Below are 20,187 nucleotides of genomic sequence, written 5' to 3'. Positions count from 1 at the left end.
CAATTCTAACGATATACTGCTATAAAATTTATGGGAATGTGGTCCCTCTCAAAATACCTTACTGTACTGTATTCACCCTTCTTCTTGTGATGATGTGACATGATAAAATGCCTATGTGATGAGATGAAGTGAGGTGAAGGACGTAGGCTTTGTGACAATGCGTTAGGCTATAGACCTTCTAAGGGTAAGTCAGAAGGAGGATTATCTGCTTCAGGTGATCATGATGGTTTGATGTCGGGAGCAGATGATGACGACGCTTGGGGATTCTGGGCAAGACAGAGCAGGACGGCTCAAGACTTCATCCCGGGCATTCTGGCGCAGAGCAGAGCGGCGGCGGGTGCAGCTAGCGGGTCCGGCGCGGAGCGGGGGTGCAGCTAGGTTTCCCCCCGACACCCCTCCCCCTCAGGCGCGAGCCCCACCCCCCGCCGGCCAGGCCCACCCGACCGAACTATCCGCTGCGGCGCGAGCCTGGGGCGGCTCCGGGCGCCCCCCAGCAGAACCCCCACCATGGGCAGCCAGAGCTCCAAGGCTCCCTGGGGCGACGTGACCGCCAAGGAGGCAGCAGGCGCTTCCCCCGCTAAGGTCAACGGACAGGAGAATGGCCACGTGAAAAGCAATGGAGACTTATCCCCCAAAGGTGAAGGGGAGTCGACCCCCGTGAACGGAACAGAGGAGGCAGCCGGGGCCACTGGCGATGCCATCGAGCCGGCACCCCCTAACCAGGGCGCTGGGGCCAAGGGGGAGGTCCCCCCCAAGGAGACCCCCAGAAAGAAGAAGAAATTCTCTTTCAAGAAGCCTTTCAAATTGAGTGGCCTGTCCTTCAAGAGAAATCGGAAGGAGGGAGGGGGTGATTCGTCTGCCTCCTCACTCACAGAGGAAGAGCAGGAGCAGGGGGAGATCGGTGCCTGCAGCGAGGAAGGCACTGCCCTGGAAGGGAAGGCTGCCGCCACCCCTGAGAGCCAGGAGCCCCAGGCCAAAGGGGCAGAGGCTAGCGCTGCCTCCAAGGGAGAAGACACAGAAGAGGCAGGGCCCCAGGCCGCAGAGCCATCCACTCCCTCGGGACCGGAGAGTGGCCCTACACCAGCGAGCGAGCAGAATGAGTAGCTGGGTGGGGGCAGGTGGGTGATCTCTAAGCTGCAAAAACTGTGCTGTCCTTGTGAGGTCACTGCCTGGACCTGGTGCCCTGGCTGCCTTCCTGTGCCCAGAAAGGAAGGGGCTGTTGCCCCCTAGCCACGTTCCCTCTCCTCCTCTCCCTCCTGTGGATTCTCCCATCATCCATCTGGTCTTCCTCTTAAGGCCAGTCGAAGATGGTCCCTTGCAGTTTCCCAAGTTAGGTTAGTGATGTGAAATGCTCCTGCCCCTGTCCCTGCCTCCTTCCCTGTCCCCACCTGTGCAGAAGGCAGTTGCTGGTTTTCTTCCCCAATTCTTTTCCAAGTAGGCTTTGTTTACTCCCCAAATCCCTGAGCCAGAGGTGGGGGTGCCTACTCCCACGCCCTGAGTGTCCACCTTCCCCTGTTGTTTGTTGTCTCCTGTGCTGGGCCTAGTGGCCCCTGGGCTGGGGAAGACACTGCCCCTGTCTAGTTTTTTCTAAATGTCTTACTCAAGTTCGAACCTCCAGCTTGTGAATCAACTGTGTCTCTTTTTTGACTTGGTAAGCAAGTATTAAGCTTTGGGGTGGGGGGGAGGTATGTAATGTGAAACAACTTCTTGTTGTCTTTTTTTTTTTTCCTCCCATTGTTGTAAATAACTTTTAATGGCCAAACCCCAGATTTGTAATTTTTTTTTTTCTAACTGCTAAAACCATTCTCTTCCACCTGGTTTTACTGTAACATTTGGAAAAGGAATAAATGTCGTCCCTTTAAAAAAAAAAAAAAAAGACTTCATCCCGCCACTCGGAACGGCATTCAACTTAAAATGTATGGATTGGGGCTTCCCTGGTGGCGCAGTGGTTGAGAATCTGCCTGCTAATTCAGGGGACATGGGTTCGAGCCCTAGTCTGGGAGGATCCCACATGCCACGGAGCAACTAGGCCCGTGAGCCACAACTACTGAGTCTGCGTATCTGGAGCCTGTGCTCCGCAACAAGAGAGGCCGCAATAGTGAGAGGCCCGCGCACCACGATGAAGAGTGGTCCCCGCTCGCCACAACTAGAGAAAGCCCTCGCACAGAAACAAAGACCCAACACAGCCAAAAATAAATTAATTAATTAATAAACTCCTACCCCCAACATCTTTTTAAAAAAAAATAGGAAAAAAAAGGTATGGATTGCTTATTTCTGGAATTTTCCATGTAACATTTTTGGACCACAGCTGACCCAGGGTAACTGAAACCTCTGAAAGTGAAACCTTGGAGAAGGGAAGACTTGTGTATGGAATTTCTTCTGTCCTTCCCATCTTAATAACCCCAGTAGGGGACCACTGCAGAGCACAGGCCTAAGAGGGCGGGCTCTGGAACTCAACTGCATGATTTCAAATCCTGACAAGTTTCCTACCCTCCTGCAAATACAGCTGACCCTTGAACAACTCAGGGCTTACAGATACTGAACCTCTGTGCAGCCAAAAATCCACATGTAACTTTACAGTCAGCCCTCCAGATCCATGTCTCTGCATCTGCGAATTCAACCAACTGCAAATTGTGTAGTACTGGAGTACATACTTATGAAAATCATCCATGGATAAGTGGACCCACACGGTTCAAATCCATATTGTTCAAATGTCCACTGCCTATCTTAAATCTAACAGTGGACACGGTTAAAATCTTGCCCCATGGTGCCCCACTTGCTTCTCCATGGAAAGCAATGTGTATAAAGAGAAAACAGAACAACCTTCTTCTATAAAAGAGGGTAAGCAGTGTACCTACCCTCATAGGGCTGTTATAAGAATTAAATTAGTTACAATATACACTCTACTACATATAAAGATAACCAACAAGGACCTACTGTATAGCATAGGGAACTATACTCAATATTTGTAATAACCTATAAGGGAAAAGAATCTGAAAAAGAATAGCTACATGTATACCTGAATCACGGTGCTGTACACCTGAAATTAACATGATATTGTAAATCAACTATAGTTCAATTTTTTAAATTTTTTAATTAAAAAGAATTAAGTTAGTTTATATTACATGTATATGTGTGTGTGCTTAGATAGAGCCTGGCACATGTGCTAAAAATAATATCAGTTACTGAAAATTCTATTGGGTTGGCCCAAAAGTTCGTTCCGGTTTTTCTGGGACATCTTATGGAAAAACCCGGATGAACTTTTTGGCCAGCCCAATACTTTTGAGTGTGTGAGAAAGACAACATTTAAGATATCTGAGTCATGGAAAAGCTTGAGTATTCTACAAAGTGCTGCTATGCCCCCAGATTCTTTCTCCATACCTCTAGCTTTCTAGGTGCAGCTCCTGACATGGCCTAAGAACGCAATACATCCTTCCGTGAGACTCCTGCAGGCAAGCATTCCATTTGCTACATACAGCCCCTTCTAATTATAAATGAGGTCTAAAATGACTCAGAGGGAACTGAGTAATTAATAAGCAAAAGTTTTATTTGAGTGTCTGTTCTGTGGTTGGCACCTCCCAGGTCAACTAACTGGTAGTCATTTTCAGCTTAGGCGTGTCTGGGGTATGGTAAAAAGCCATTTAAACGGTAACTAACAGTGCGGAATACAGCTAAGCAATTGGATAAAATCCCTCACCATCACAGTAGAACGCCCCATGCAAATATAAAAATAAATTTTTAAAATCTACAACAATGGAAATGTTGACTACCAAAACAGAGCTTTGAAAAGGTCAGGTCAAACATGTAAAAGCCAAAGACAGGAAAAGGATTAGAGTCATTATACATCCTGGAAGATACAACATGATATTGAAAGTTGTTTGAGCTTTTTTTTTTTTCTTTTTTTTTGGCGGTACGCGGGCCTCTCACTGTTGTGGCCTCTCCAGCTGCGGAGCACAGGCTCCGGACGCGCAGGCTCAGCTGCCACGGCTCACGGGCCCAGCCGCTCCGCGGCATGTGGGATCTTCCTGGACCGGGGCACAAACCCGTGTCTCCTGAATCGGCAGGCGGACTCTCAACCACTGAGCCACCAGGGAAGCCCTGTTTGAGCTTTTTTATAGCTATGTTGCTTTTCCTTACCAGATTCTCATAAAATCAGCAGACTTCAAACTCAGCCACTGAAGGGCTCTATTGAACCACAGACCTCGGGACCTAGTGCTCTTCAATAACGACAGGAGAATAGCTGATCTGAATGAAAAGCCTTTAACACTACCAAGTTCTTTGCGGGAAAGAAACTCAGTGTTATCATATTTTTTCTGGAGGTGCCGTCATTGTGGTTCAGCTCCCACGTGTTTTTAGGTAATGGGCAAAGTAGCCACCACTCAAAGTCTGTTCCCACCACAAGTAGCTACCATATTCCTCTCCACGCTCTCAAACTGCCTGAAGCTTTAGATCCACGGCTTTTCACTAAGACTACTTTACAGGGAAACATAAGCAACATTTTTATCAATAACAATTCCAAGCCCTATGTGTCTGAAAAACTCTTTAATAATGCATTGCTTCCTAATGATTTTACCAATAAGACAGCCATTGATGAATTTCAATTCGGGTCTGCAATAGAACAGTCCACAAGTCAATGCTGCACACTGTGCTGGGGAATGGCCCGATTCATTAAAAGTCCAGGAAAGCCTCTCATTAGGTGAGGAATAATGGTTTGGGCGGCAATTTTTAAGGCAGGTTGAAAATATCACTTCCAAAGGCAAAACTTTTCCACCAAAATGGTACCCAGTTTGCGGTATTATTGACTCCACTCGAAATTAACTATGCAATGCACCGGTTCATGACCAAAGAAATTGCCAGTTGTTATTTTAACTGTAAACATTAGCTGTAGAGTATCATAACCACTTACAGAAACATGATATTCTAGTGTTGTAATGGGACACCAATTGCGAAATGTATCAGCAGCAAAGGATATTATGAAATAGATCAATACTCTCATTATTAAACATTAAAAAGGAAAGGTAAAAAGACCTTCATGTGTATGTTTCTATTTTTAAAACAAGGCTGAAAAATTTAAGGATCCTGATATTTTTCAGAGCAAGTTACTAGTTTTCTACTTTCTCTTTCTTTACGGAGGCAGCTTTACGTGGTCAGTCAGATGAAAATGTTCATGATATGACTAGCCACTAAACCTGCTTTCTTTTTAACACCTCATAGTAATAACAAAGAAAATTGTTATAGTTTCAAGTCATATTCTTGGCCTCCACATCAATGTTTTTTGAGTCCTGTTGTTCTTAAGTGCTAGTATGGTTTTCTGAAAGAAAAGGAATTTCCTGCATTTTTAGATATTGTATATCCATGTAGCTACACTTCTGAATAAAAATAATTGCACCATACAAAATCTGTTATTGTATGCTATTTATTTATGCACCACTTAAGGAGGACCGCTGAGCTAAACTTGCATTTGATTCACATTATTCATTCTGCCTTGCCCCTGGAAGCTTAGCAAGCATCTCTTTCCTTCCTTCCAACACTCTCCCTGTCCTAAGGGATGGTGAAAGATGGAAGAACACAACAGAATATAACAGGAATACAAATGTATATTCTTTTCAGCCCAAAGGAAGGGCTGGCAACTGAATAGATTGCAAATAATTTCCGCTGTTTCATATTCCATGGAGTTCAATTTGAACTTGCTAAGAGTGAACCTGAGCAGCTGCCTTTTCTGAAATTATAATACATTTTGTAATTTAGGTCACAGTATCTTCAGGCACAGATTAAATCTAAAAGTGAGGATATGTATCATTAAAGTTTGTTTTTAATCTTCCTAACTCTTCACACTTTGCCTTACTGCAGATAAGGAATGCAAAGTGTGTCTCCTGGCACCTGTGAAAAACCTTGAGGAAGCCTCAATAATGTCAAGCGTCTGGATACCAATAAAATGCTAAACAGAGAGAGAGGAGAGGCAGTGTGAGGGAGCGGGTGGGAGTAGGGAGTGGAAGAGAAAAGAAACACAAAAGCCTGACTCAAAATAAGGAACCCAAATGAGGAGGACTAAAGCTTTAATCTGTTTTCATAATTAACACAGCTGTATTATAATTTGATTTTTATTCTAATGATACCATTTAGCTCTGCTTTGAATATTAAAAATGAGCCAAGTATAAAATTATCGATCACTTACAAATCATTTCTATCTGGGCTTCATTTCTTGCTCTTTTTAAAAAAATAGAACGATACATTAATTAATGAAAACCTAAGAGTATAGCCATTAAGCATATTCATATTCCCCGCTGTGTTTGTAAAAATTTCTGATGTGAGGACGCGATCCCAGACCAATATAATCAGAAATTCTGTGGATGGCCCCAGGCAAAAGCATTATTATTATTTGTTTAATTCTTCAGGTGACTGAAATATGCAGCCAGAGCTGAGAAATACTGCTGTCAACCAGTTGCATCATACCAATGTCTTCCTTGGGCAAGAATGTGAAATCGAAGAGCCTCCACAAAGTCCTGCAAAATCATCTGCAAGTATTTTCTGGAAAAGTTGCCTGAGACAAAAAGGTTCAACACCAGAATACACTTTGAGTGCATCTGAACCTTGATCTCATGGATATTTGACCTGATTACAGCAACTGTAATAATTATTTGCTTCATAAACATTTGAGAAATACTGATTTCAGAAGGTTTACGGAGAGTTCAAAACTAGGTATTTAAAGCATTTATATGGACACAACTCTGAACATTAAACTTTGCATCGGGCACATGTGTCACTAAAATTTTTTTGAAAAGCTTAAAAGCAGATAATAAAGCAAGGATTATAAATGAAGTATTTTAGTTCTGCACAAAGCAGCCCCTGAAAAGAGCTTCCTTACTTTCACCTGGAGATGTATCTAATCCTTTTTTGACTTCTGGCCTCCCTACCCCAAAAATGACTTTGAAATAGTGTGTCAGGTGTAAAACAGGGACTCATAAAAGTGAGGTGAAGGTGAAATGAGCTTATAATAACACAAGTGAAGTGCCTAGAACAGTTCCTGGGATGTGCTCAGTGCTCAGAGCAAGTGAACTCATTATTATTACTGCCTGGTCATTATACAAGAATTGAATGGATAGACGGAAGAACGAATGGTGTGTCTTGGTAAAGGCTTTTTTAGTCCTGTCGGGTCTCCTATCCAAAAAACTTATCCCTACAGGGTCACATTCATTTACCCCTAATGGGCACTAGTGGCAGGATATATGGTTGAGGCACAGCAAGAAACGAGGAACACCAAACAGGGATAAGCCAGAGATAAATCTCCTGTATTTCTCTGTTTCGCATGAGCCAGCCCTGCAGGTGCCTGGACTGATGCCCAGGCATTCCCAAAGACTTGCTCAAGTAGTGTAATTTTCAGTGCCTAAGAAATACAGAGCCCAGAGGTCTCAAGAAACCATAAAAATACTTTATCAGAATCATAACAGTCCTATTCCCTACTTTACCCATTTCATGCTTAACAAATACCCAAATCAGCTATGTAATGTAATTCATTATAGACGTGTTCTAGGAAGATGCTAAGGAACATATGAAAATCATCATCTCCTACCCTCTACTCCTTGTCCAACAGATAATTACAAAAGCCAATTCATTTAACCTCATTTAACTATGTTTACAGCCAGGAGGACCATGAGAGAAAACTAATCATTTTCAAATTATCGAACATTCAGAGCATTTAAGTAATTCAGTGATGAATTTTTACAAAAGTTATGACATAGCTATCCAAGATCCTCAGGACTAAAGGATCCCATCGCGGGGCTCATTGCTTGACTCTAACCTACAGGTGGGAGGGGTTCCACGTGACACAATGGCCACCCCTCTGCATTCAAGGAACACCCCAAAGTATATGGAAAATGGATTCCAATACTTACGCACCTCCAAGCACTTGAAAGAAAAACCTAACTTTAAACTCAGTCACAGGCCTGAAATACTCCTTTCTCTCCTCTCCTCTTTGCATATGCTAAGGTTATTGCGTCTGTCTGTTCAAATCTCTCCCCCCTACTCTGGCCCTAGAGAGTTCTGGAGCCCTTTGCCATGTTACTGATCTAGATGGATTATGGATTGAGCCCCATAATTTTCTCTTTATTTCACTTATGATCCAAATTCTTTAGAATGAAAGAAAGCCTAGGAGCTCTGACCAGCCAGTAGGAATTCTTCCCCCTAAGTGTTTTGGATAGCTGGAGAAGAGGTAAGATTTTTAAATAAAAGATTGTGATAAATGGTTGCTATCAGTGCAATAATCCCCCAAACACTGATAGTTTCAAAAATTAAGATTTCACTTCATACTTATCAGTTGAATTATTAAATATGTTTGGAAGATTATAAATCAGGTTTCACACTGATTGTTATGAGATAAATAACTTTCTTTTTTGGCTTAGCATTTTAGAATTTTCTTCTAAACAACTTTTCCTTTATAACTTTTAAAATGGCACCCCAGTTGTAAGTTTTTGATGATTAGAACACATATAAAGCTCATTCTCTCCCCTGTCTTCCTGAAACTCTTCTATATTTTAATCAACAGCTTCCCTTTGTCAAAATAATTTATTCAAGCTTTAACCTCCTCATTTTTCAAGTAATCCCTCACTTTTCTCTCAACATTTTGTAAATGAAGAATATGGGAACGTGTGAATCTTTTACTTCTCTTCTCCTCCCCCAGAGTTTATTTTAGACGTTTTTCTTCATTGCAACTTCAAGAATAGATGGTCTATTTGTACTCATTAGCTAACTTCTGATTGCCTAGCAGTTCCCTTCAGCTGAGTAAAGATTAGCCTTTTTTTTCCTGCAAACTTAGCTATGCCTCTTACCTATCTGCCATCTTTACAGTATTATGGGTGGAAGAAGAGAGGGCAGAGATGACAAGAAAGAGGTGGATCCAAAAATAAAAGCAAGTAATCACCGAGACTGGCTCTTTTCCTTGTGACATTTTCCTGGAATACAAAAGCTCCAGGTGGCATTCCTGGTATCATAAAATTCTCAGCATGCTTCTGACCTTACAAAAGCCGGAGAGAGGCTGAAGTTTCTAACTGATCCAGGAGAATCTTAAACACAGGGTGCAGAGAACAGAACAAGACACAGTCTTTGAATCCCAAATGATCTGGTTTTTATTTTCCCAAGTTAAGGTTTGGTTCCATGTAGGGCCCAGTTTTTCATCTTATGCAAAACAGTCCTTTGACTTCAAAGTCATGCTCCCAGGCAAGTTATCAGAGGTGCTGGTCTACCAGCTCCACATGCTATATTCCTGGTATTGGTTACATTAAGGAAAGACAGGTCTAAGCAGAGGGGAAAATTAACTGATGGTTTGATAGAGGGTTTTTTCCCCAAACACCATTCTCATTTCCCTTCTTTCTTAGTGCTACACAAATATGCATTTGGGACATTCTGGCTTAACTGTACAATTGTACTTCATATTGTCACCATACAACATAGCAAAGCACTAAGTATTAGGTTATCCTGTTTGGGTAAGAGCTGAAACTCAAGTATTCTGCTAACTGGAACTAGGTAAGACTTCTTCCCAAAAGGAACTGAGTGTTTTGTTTTGTTCTGCTTTGCTTTCATACAAACTGCTTTACACAGAGAGGAAGTGGGAGACTAGGTAAATGCAAGATTTAAGCATGTATCTGATTAGGTTTCAGATATATCTGAAGTACTGAGGCAGAGGGTGGATGCTCTGAGACATAAGCCACATCAGAGAGAGAACTGAGAAATAAATAAGGACTCTGAAATCGCAACCCAGAGTGGGAAGCACGGCTAGAGGCAGAGAACGGGATTTCCAGGCACAGAGTGACAGGTGGAAGGGAAGCCTGGCCCCTGGGCTGGGCACCAAGGTAAAGAAAAAAGACTTGAAGCAGAGAGAGTCGTCCCACCAAATGCAAACCCTTCAGGGATGCAAATCCTGAAGCTGAGGTGGTCATTCCCCCACGACACAGAGGAAATCAGTGTTTATCTCATTTCAAAGAAACTGCTGAGTATTCCTGGCACCAAAAGAGTTAAGAGCAAAAGTGACTGGGGTAAAACAGCAGGATTTTCCTTTTTTTTTTTTTAGAAAGTGAAGTGAGAAGATGTTACAAAGAACCATGAGAAGTAAGTGTCGTCAGAGAAGACAAGGTTATGACCGGCAGACTAATTCACGAGGTTCCTATAAAGCCTCTCACATCTACAAAACTCCCAGAAACACTAACATTTTACTGCAGAGACTGCCAGACCACTGGAAGGCATGAGAAGACTAAACATCACAGAGGGACCCTAAACTTGGAGTTGGAAGCATAGCGGATTTCAGGGTTTCTCCTTTGGGGAAGGAGTGTGTTCTGGTATGGGACGAAAGATGCATAGAGATACTTGATGGCTAGAGAAGAGGACTGTCCACCAAGGACCCGGGATCCCATTCTTAGGTTCACACCTAGCCAAGCACTACATTTCCAGCCCCTCAGGGGTGGGTGCTGTAACTAAGACCAAGGCAATAGGATAGGGGCAGGAGTGATTATAAAGCTTCCGTACCTGGCCCCCAAAACTCCTAAAGCATGTCTCCCCCACTGCCTTCTGAAAGTCCTGTATTAAAGCTGGCAGTGAATCCATCAGCCTGTGTCCCTGAATTACTCCATAAAAGAGAATTATCACCCTCTTTCCATTGTCACCAAGGGAATTTACGTGAGCAAGAAATAAATTTCACTTGTGTTAAGACACTGAGAGTTTAGTGTTCATCAATTATAGCAGCTAACATGAATATAACAAAACATTCCATGAAACCAAATTTTTAAAACTACCCATTTAATACAAAAAATGAACAGGGAGATATAATCTATTTGAATAAATATATCACATTAAACTATAAATGATTCTAATTATAATGCATAGAAACTTAAACTTGCATGAGCTTCAAATGTAAGCCAAGTAGTAATCCTATATCCAGCATTATAGCAGGCTAGATATCCTCCAACTAAACACTTTAAAATCTTTTAAAATTCATCTGATTTAGCAAGAGAGTGGGAAAATCTTCAAAGGCCAAAAATGACAAAAAGTAAATCCAGAGGGAGAACCAAGTGCTGAAACCAGTGGCTCTCCAAAAATTACCTCCAGGTCACTTGCTTTTAACTTGTGGAATATGAAATTGAAAAACAAAGCTTAGGCATACAAAAGATGAGAAGTCAGATCACAACCCTCCAAAGGCTGGTTCCCAAAATACGATCCTCAATAGAGAAATTAACTATCCAAATAAAAGCACCCAACAAAGAAAGACAATAAGGAAAACTGTCTGAAAAGTCACAGGCCATGGGTGGAGAGAAATAAAATCTCCCCTGAGAATTCTTAACAAGAAGCCTAACTTCATAACAGATGAAGAATCAGAATTTACAGCACTTTCATGGCCTGAAAAACCTCAAGTGGAGAATTAAGTTAAACTAGTTCGAATTGGGGTGCCCCTAGATGCCTGGCAGAGATATACACAAATCCTCTCTGGAGAAACTACCTCAACCCCAGACCTCCAAGAATTCCCACAGATAAAAGTCTCAGTTATCATAAGCTTGTAAAAATGCAAAATCACAACAATCCTGCATGAGTGAGGCTCTACAACAAAAAATCAGAGCCACAAAAGCTACATGTGTTTAAGTCATCAGACACAGAATGTCTAAATGTTAATAATCAATCATTGTAAAGAAAAAAGATAGTAAACGAATATGACTAAGGATAAGAAACTATCAAAAATATGAACCTGATTGGAAAAGCTGTAAGTAGAAATGAAAAGTGAAATATTAGAAACTCAGTGGATGGGTTAAATAACCTATTTGACACAGCCAAAAGAAAATTAATGAAATGGAAGATAGAGCTGAAGACAGAATGCAGAAGGTAACACAAAGAGACAAAGATACGGAAAATACGGAGTTTAGGAAGTTAGGAAATGAAGTTCAGACTGAGCAGATGTATTTAGATCTGTCCGATTTCCAGAATCTAAGATGAATGGAGCAGAAGCACTGACTGAAGATATATTGATGGGGAGCTAAGGAAAGAAGCCCACTGTCGGATTTAGGTATCCCCAAAACATCTCAAGCCAGGTGAACACAAAGAAGCCCATACCTACACTGGTTACGGTGAACCTGAGGGAATAAAAAGATCGTAAAAGCCACCAGAAAAAGAAGAAGAACAATGAGACTGAACGCTGACTCCTCAAAAACTGAAAGAAAGACTCAAAAGCAGCGGAACAAAACCTTCAAGGTACTGACAACATATGATTCTTAACCTCCAGATGATTGTTGACCAAGATGCCATGACCATTCAACAGGAAAAGGACAGCCTCTTCAACTAATGGTGCTGGGAAAACTGGATATCCACAAGCAAAAGAATGAAGTTGGACCCTTACTTTATACCATACACAAAAAATTTACTCAAAATGGATCAAAGGCCCAAAAGTAAGACCTAAAACTCTTAGAAGAAACATAGGGAAAAAGCTTTATGACCTTGGGCTTGGCAAGGACCTCCTGGATATGATATCAAAAAAGTAAAAGCAAAACTAAAAACTCTGTGCCAATGACACAATCAACCGAGTGAAAAGGCAACTTATAAAATGGGAGAAAATATTTAAAAATCACATATCTGCTAAGTGGTTAATATCCAGAATTTATTAAAAATGCCTACAACTCAACAACAAAAAAACACATATAACAACTAAAAAACAGGCAAAGGGCTTGAATAGACATTTCTCCAAAGATGACATACAACCAGCCAACAAGCATATGAGAAGACACAACATCACTGATCATTAGGGGAATGCAAATCAAGACCACAATGAGACATCACACCCATTAGGATGACTACTATTAAAAAGAAAAGAAAAGAAATGTGAAGGATGTAGAAGAAATTGGAACCCTGGGCACTGCTGGTACAAACGTCAAATGGTGCAGCTGCTACGGAAAACAGTATGGCAGTTCCTAAAAAAATTAAAAACGGAATCACTATACGACCCAAGAATTCCATTTCTGGGTATATAGTCGGCTTTCTGTATCCATGGGTTTCACATCCACAGATTCAACCAACCTCCAATGATGCAAGATCCATAAATACAGAGGGCCAACTATATTCATAGTACTACACCATTTAATACGAGGGATTCGAGCATCTGCAGATTTTCGTATCCACAGGGGCTCCTGGAACCAATCCTCAGCAGATTCTGAGAGACAACTATGTATCCAAAAGAATCAAAGCAGGATCTCTGAGAGATATTTGCACACCTATGTTCATAGCAGCATTATTCACTATAGCCAGGCGGTAGAAGCAACCCAAGTGCCTACTGACAGATGAACAGATGATCAAAAACATGGTAAGTACATACAAGGGAGTATGATTCAGCTTTAAAAAAGAAGCAAATTCTGACAAATGCTACAACTGGACAAACCTTGAGGCTATTATGCTAACTGAAATAAAAAGACAAATACTACATGATGCTACTCATATGAGGTCCCTAGAGTAGTCATATTCAGAGACAGAAAGTAGAATGGGGTTGCTGGGGGCCTGAGGAAGGGGAAATTGGGAGTGGCTGTTTAATGGATATAAAAGTTTTAGTTTTACAAGAGATTGATTGAACAATATGAATATACTTAATATTACTGAAGTGTACACTTAATGGTACACTTGGGTATATCTTTGCTTCTCATGTGTAGCCAATAAGTCCCCAGGTTTTTCACTTCTTCTCTTTCTGTACTTTTCTTCTCTGCAAGACTTTTAAACCATTCTTATGTAGTCACATTTATCTCTTTTTCACATTTTGGCTTCTGGGTTTATGAAGGATTCACCCTTAACATTTTTCTTCTCCCATGATTTCATATGTTTTAAGGGTTGCTTTTTTCCTTTTTAATGTTTTGATTTTTCTTCCATCTGAAATTTGTTTTGGAATAGAAAGTGAATTAAGAGTCCAAAAAAAACAAAAACTTACCAATGGTTAAGTTGGTAAACATCGTTATACTTCTTACAACAAAAGTTTTTAATAAAGTCAAATATATTTATACACATATATACAGGTATAAATATAGTTGACCCTTGAACAACTCCGGGGTTCATGCAAGTATAACTTATTGCTAGCCCTCTGTTTCTGAGGTTCCTACACATCCTCAGATTCAACCAACCACAGACATTGTAATACTGTAGTATTTATTATTGAAAAGTGTCTGTGTATAAGTGGACCCAGCAGTTCAAACCTGTATTGTTCAAGGGTCAACTGTGTACATACATACATGATTTTTAATGCTGGATTAAATACCTAGCTATCATTCAAGAATGAGGGTCAAACAATTACTCAAATATTATAACCAATTATTGTTTTTAGTTTTTATACTTAATTTTATTCCTAAAATTTACACAAAAGATGAGTATATTTTTTAAAGAATAAGAACACTGATGAACCCACAGCTATCTTAAGAGAACTCCATCAATAACTCTGAAGCCCTCATGTTCCCTTATCCCCTTCCTCCCTGGAGAGGTAGTCACTATCCTTTATTTTTATGTAATTACTTCCTTAATTTTCTTTATAATTTAAACTCCTATAAATTTTTTTAAGTCAACAGCATGTTGCTCAGTTTTAACTTTTTTGAATTTTATAAAATGAAACTCTGTATATATTTTTTCGGCAGCTTGCTTTTTTGCTCACTGATATAGGTAGCTATAGTTCATCTGTAATATATTTTCACACTATGTATTATTCCATTCCACGAATACCACACAATTTATCCACTGTAAATGTAGATGTGCTTTTGGCTTGTTTTAACTTCTTTTGTTCTTAAGGATATTCTGCTATAAACATTGATGTGAGGGTCTCTTGATACACATGTGTAGGTTTCACCAAGCTTTTGAGCTGCATCTTAAGGTGTGCACTTAGCTTAATATTTTTAGGAAATGCAAAACTATTTTCCAAAATGGTTTTACCAATGGATACATCAAATAGCAATATAAAAGTTCTCATTTTTTTAAAGGAACATTATGTTATCTAAACATTGGTCATATTTTCCCTGCAACATGGAGTCTATGCTGTATGACTACTAGTAATTCATTTTGGTTTATTTCTTCACTGTTTGACTTGAATTTTCGTTTATAAATAGCCCTCTTGCATGTGCAAGTTTTCCCAATTCCCACATATTCTATGATTTTACAAGTTGGGACTACCATGAATATATTCCCCCGTGACATTATTTAAATCAGAATTTGTTTAGTTCAAATAGTTTTATGGTCAAGGCAAAATCGGTGTTATACTGAATAATTGTTATCTTCCGAAAAGAAGAAAAACGTATTACAGCACCACACCTTTTACCAAGGTTTAAATGCCACCACCACCTGCTTAAGACCCTTGGTCTTTGGCTTCATGAGCCCACATACCTGACGCAGCTTAACATTGAAGACACCCATCTTCTGAGTTCTATTCCCAATTCTGCCTCTAAGAATCTGTGTGACTTTAGGAAAGGTCAAGAAACTTGACCTAAATTTTTTATTGGTGAAATGAAGAATTAAAAAAATAATCTCCAAGTTCCCTTCCACCTGGAAAGTTTTCTTATTCTATGATCCTATGTCACTAGCTGGCAGTTAGCAGGCTCTATCCATCCCACAAAGGTCTTTTTTTGGACGAGGGGAGGGTTTATTATGTCTTTCCTCCACTCTGATTTAATGTCTATAGCTGGGTGTGCATTCCTCATTTTCTGCAGGGCCTACTACTTCTGTTAGATCCTAGTCCAATAACATTCATGTTCTCTTCCTTAACTTGAAACATTTGAGCTTTTAATCCCTGTTCTACAGTAAATATTCCTATCCACTGAGAGACATTAATATTTATCACAGTAACAACTAATTCCTTAGGGTGTGACAGTTGAAAAGCAGTTTTCATGTGCACTATGTCATCGTTGTTAAATCTGTTTATGTATGTATTTATTTTGGCTGCGCTGGGTCTTCGTTGCTGCGTGCAGGTTTTCTCCAGTTGCGGCGAGCAGGGGCCACTCTTCGTTGCAGTGCGTGGGCTTCTCACTGCAGTGGCTTCTCTTGCTGTGGAGCACAGGCTCTAGGCACGCGGGCTTCAGTAGTTGTGGCTTGAGGGCTCAGTAGTTGTGGCTTGCAGGCTCTAGAGCGCAGGCTCAGTAGTTGTGGCACATGGGCTTAGTTGCTCCGCGGCATGTGGGATCTTCCCGGACCAGGGCTTGAACCCGTGTCCCCTGCATTGGCAGGTGGATTCTTAACCACTGCACCACCAGGGAAGTCCCACACTATGTCACCTTGGACAGTCATCCTGGTGTTCACTCTGAGTGTTCACTCTGAGATGATGGACTATCTAAGGCATCTCCCCGTTGCTCAAGTATGAGCACAACAGGCTGAGACATCTTCTGTAATAATCCACAAGCACGATCTCTGACATGCAGCAACTGCGGTGCCTCTCTCTATGGAAAGGGCCGACACGCAAGTGGCCAGCTTCCCGCTGGTGACCGGCGCAGCAGGCCAGGCTACTGGGAAAGGGAGTGGGATGAGGTGCTCTCCAGCAAGTGCCGTGCTCTGCCCAGAACCACTCTGCAAGTCGCCTCCAGACAACATGGACGAGCCAAGCTGAACATATGCTCACAGAGGGGGAGTCAGGAAACAACCAGGACGTCAACATCCACATCTTGGCATGAGCTACTAAACCTTAAACAGTGTTTCCAACTTCTCTCCGTGGGGAAGAGCAAAGAAAGCCCCACGTTTCAGTGAATGTACTGACGTACCCCAAAACATACCTCCCCCAAATGCACAAGCCCTGGGAGGAACTGACACAGGACATTTGCAAGTTGGCACTGTCTCAACACTTTGCTTATCTTGTGTTAATGTGTTTATTTGCTTTTCAAGGATCATCTTGCTCACCCACAGGCAGTCAAAAGAACACACAACAGTGTCAGCCAGATTGGCTGTAACCATTATCGTAACCTTTAGTGTATCTGCTGACATTCTGTTTTTGTTCCCGATCCAGGTGTCATGCACAACAGAGCGTATTCTCTCATATGTGCATTAGTGTCCAGGAATGCCAACATAATTCAACCAACTGCTTGATATTTGAGGAAAGGACTTCACTTTTCTAAACTGTTCAAATTTTCCATCAGCCACCTACAAACCAGGGCACTCAGTGCCCACTTGATCTCGCCTGAGCTTGCCCCAGATATATTGTTCAATTATGCTAAAAACAGAATGGCTTTCAATTAATCAAAAGAGCCAAAATATACCATAAGGTAGTACAATAGTTTGAGGCTGCTACATTATTCTTCTGAATAACAGTAGTTTTGCTGATAGAAACTCTCATCCTGAATCTCTAAATCGAGATGCAGGAAGGCTACGTAGGAGTTGCCTCAAACCATGCACACAGAGCCTTGGAGACGAAATTTTCTGACCTTAGAATCAACCGTAATTTCTCTTTTTTTCCCCTCACGCTCCCGAACCAGTCCATCAGGACACTGTGTCACTTACACCAAATATAACCCCAGAACCTGACCACTTTTCACTATCTCCACTGCTACAATTTTAATTCAAGACATCATTATTTCTCACTTAAACTAAGAGCCTCCTGGTGAGCTGTTTCCACTCTCACCTTCCAAGTGTCCGTTTCTGACACCATAGCCAAACGACCTTTATAAAGCAAAAAGAAGGTTATATCATTCCCCTACTAATCACAGTCTAACTCAGCTTCCCATGCAAGTAAAGTCAAAGCCCAATGTATCACCTTGCTGAAAAGGTCCTACATGACGTGAACCTGGCTCACTAACTTGAACCTCTATCACCCCAACCTTGTTCACCATCCTCTGACCACAAAGGGTGGCCAGAGCCTCCTTCTCTCCTTCAGACACGCCAGGGTCATCCCCACCTCTGGCCTCTGTATTTTCTTTTTCCTCTGCTTGTAGCAGTCTTTCCCCCACCTCCCTCTCATCATTCTGATCTCAGTTCAAATGTCACTTCTCAGAAAAGCCTTCCAAGCACCAGCCTTGCTAATGTTACCCTTTAGTTTTTACTAACTCCACCTTGTTTTCTTCTTAGTAGTTTTCAAACCCTCAAAGTATGCTGTCTGTTCATTGTTTACATATGTGTTGCCTGTCCTCCCCACAGAATGGGACTATCGTTAACAGGAACTTGCATTTTTTGTTCATTAAATGTAATACCAACTCATAGAACAGTACTCAACACATAGTGTGTGCTCAAAAAATGAACAAATTAATGAAGAAACATCTGAAAATGTTTCTAAGAACCCATGCTCACTTTATTTCATGAAATACTACCAAATTATATTATCTTCTGGAATCCTAGAAGGATTACGTTAGAACATTGGGAAAATCCAACAGAGGCATCTGTTTCACATGGAAAAATGTACTAAAATGCCCAGTAATGAGTGATTATTTTTTAGTTGTTAGTGTTCACATCTTTAAATAATCAGCCTTTGCTCATCTGGGACAAGATCAAAAGGATTTAATTGACCACAGGTACTAGATATGAATGTTATTTATGTCCTTTTTGATGCTGTTTTCCATACCCCTGCACCCACCCAGAACCATCTTATCCAACAGTATGGTTTCTGATCAACTTGTTTGATTAAGATCCTCAAGAACTTTAACATTTTCACTAAAAAGATTTCTAGTTTCCAAGTCATCTGGTATAATATGTAAAGCTGGACTAAACGAGGCTCATTCCTTTAAGACCTCGGAGGGCGCGAAGGCACAACTCTAAAACATAAAACACACAGCATAGTAGACAAGCCCAGAATCCACCGTCAGATCGCCTAGGTTTTACCATTTCAGCTTGGGGACGTCATTTACTGATGTAAGCCTGTTTTCTTCTCGAAATCAGGGATAAGAATAGTAACGTAGCTCATAGGGGTGTTGTCAGGGTTGATGAGATAATATATCTGGAAAGGGGCCATTGGGGAGAAGTTGAGGCTGTTAGGCAGCTGGCCCTGGATAGAGCTGACTGGCACTCAGCATCCATCCTGTCTTCCATAGGTGGTACCCCTACACGGCAGGGGCTAAGCAGTAAATGTTACATTCCTCAGGACTTCTGCAGCCAGAATTCTGGATACAAATTAAACTCCACCAACGTGATACACTAGGAAATTCTGAATGCCTAAGTGAGTCAGAGATGGTCCTCCTGCCGCTGCCTGTGCTGGACGCGTGGCCATGGAGTCATTCCAAACTCAGCACTCTGTGTGGAGAGGTAGCCTCGGTGGTGACAGCAGGGCAGCTCCTCCTCATCCAGTTGCAGCTGTGACTGTGTGTCCTGAACCAGTGTTCCAGTCCTGACCCTCACTCCTCCAACCTTTCCCCGTTTCACGAGCACCAAATCTCCTGTATTAAACCCCTTTCTGTCTGCAGTTCCTAGTGTGGTTCCTAGATCCTGTATTGAAATCTAATGGATATACATACATTTAAGAATACCAACAAAAAGTACTACTTCTGGAGCATGACTAGGTACCAAGCATCGTTCTACGTCTTTGTGTACACTGATACATTTAATCTTCTAACAATCCTGTAAGGCAGATCCTACTATTATTTTTGTTTTTTAAGGAAAAAAACTGAAGAACAAAGAGATAAAAAATTTGCCCCCAAATTAAATAGCTACTACATGGCAGAGGCAAGCTTCAAACACAGGCACACGTTTAACCATTTCTCACAAATATAACAGGCAAATTGTAACACAACTTAAAACAGCCCACCCTTCTTCCAGTGAACAACTGCAGAAAAATAAAATCACATACAGGTAGCTCTGAAAAGAATCCTGTATACAATATAGTCCAATCCCCTCATTTTGGATCTGGAGAAACTGAGGTTCTGGGCCGTTATATGACATAACTAAGCTCACATCACTGAAAATAAATAAAACCCAGGAATGGAATACAAGCATTTGAACACCAAATGCAGGATATCATGATGCCAATATTTTTTCCTAATTTTTAACCATTCTACATCCCCAAAAATACTTGATTTTTGCTGATATGTACCTGGAGAGGTATTAAGCTTTGAAAGTCAGCAAGACTGAAACTTCTGTTGAGTCCTTTTTTGATATAATTAATAAAGGGAAAGAGGGACTGGCTACAGAGCAAAAATGAAAAAGATTCTAATTAGTATTTTAAAACTCAGTATTTACCAGTATTTTAAACTATATAGAGAAAGTTTGACCTAGAGCTATTATGAGTAACACATA

At 41.2% G+C, this 20,187-nt stretch overlaps 1 protein-coding gene across 1 annotated transcript; it reads left to right on the top strand.

Moving 5' to 3' along the window:
- Window positions 1-507: 507 nt before the first annotated feature.
- On the top strand, window positions 508-1,104 carry LOC307048860 (MARCKS-related protein-like; the record flags this gene model as incomplete). Its single annotated transcript, XM_079698095.1, has 1 exon — window positions 508-1,104. The coding sequence occupies one exon, from the start codon at window positions 508-510 to the stop codon at window positions 1,102-1,104; it is 597 nt and encodes a 198-aa protein (XP_079554221.1).
- Between the last annotated feature and the right edge of the window lie 19,083 nt (window positions 1,105-20,187).

The sequence above is a fragment of the Hyperoodon ampullatus genome, assembly GCF_949752795.1.
Source record: "Hyperoodon ampullatus genome assembly, chromosome: 2".
NCBI classification, from domain to species: domain Eukaryota; kingdom Metazoa; phylum Chordata; class Mammalia; order Artiodactyla; family Ziphiidae; genus Hyperoodon; species Hyperoodon ampullatus.
This window is presented reverse-complemented; position numbering and strand designations above follow the sequence as displayed.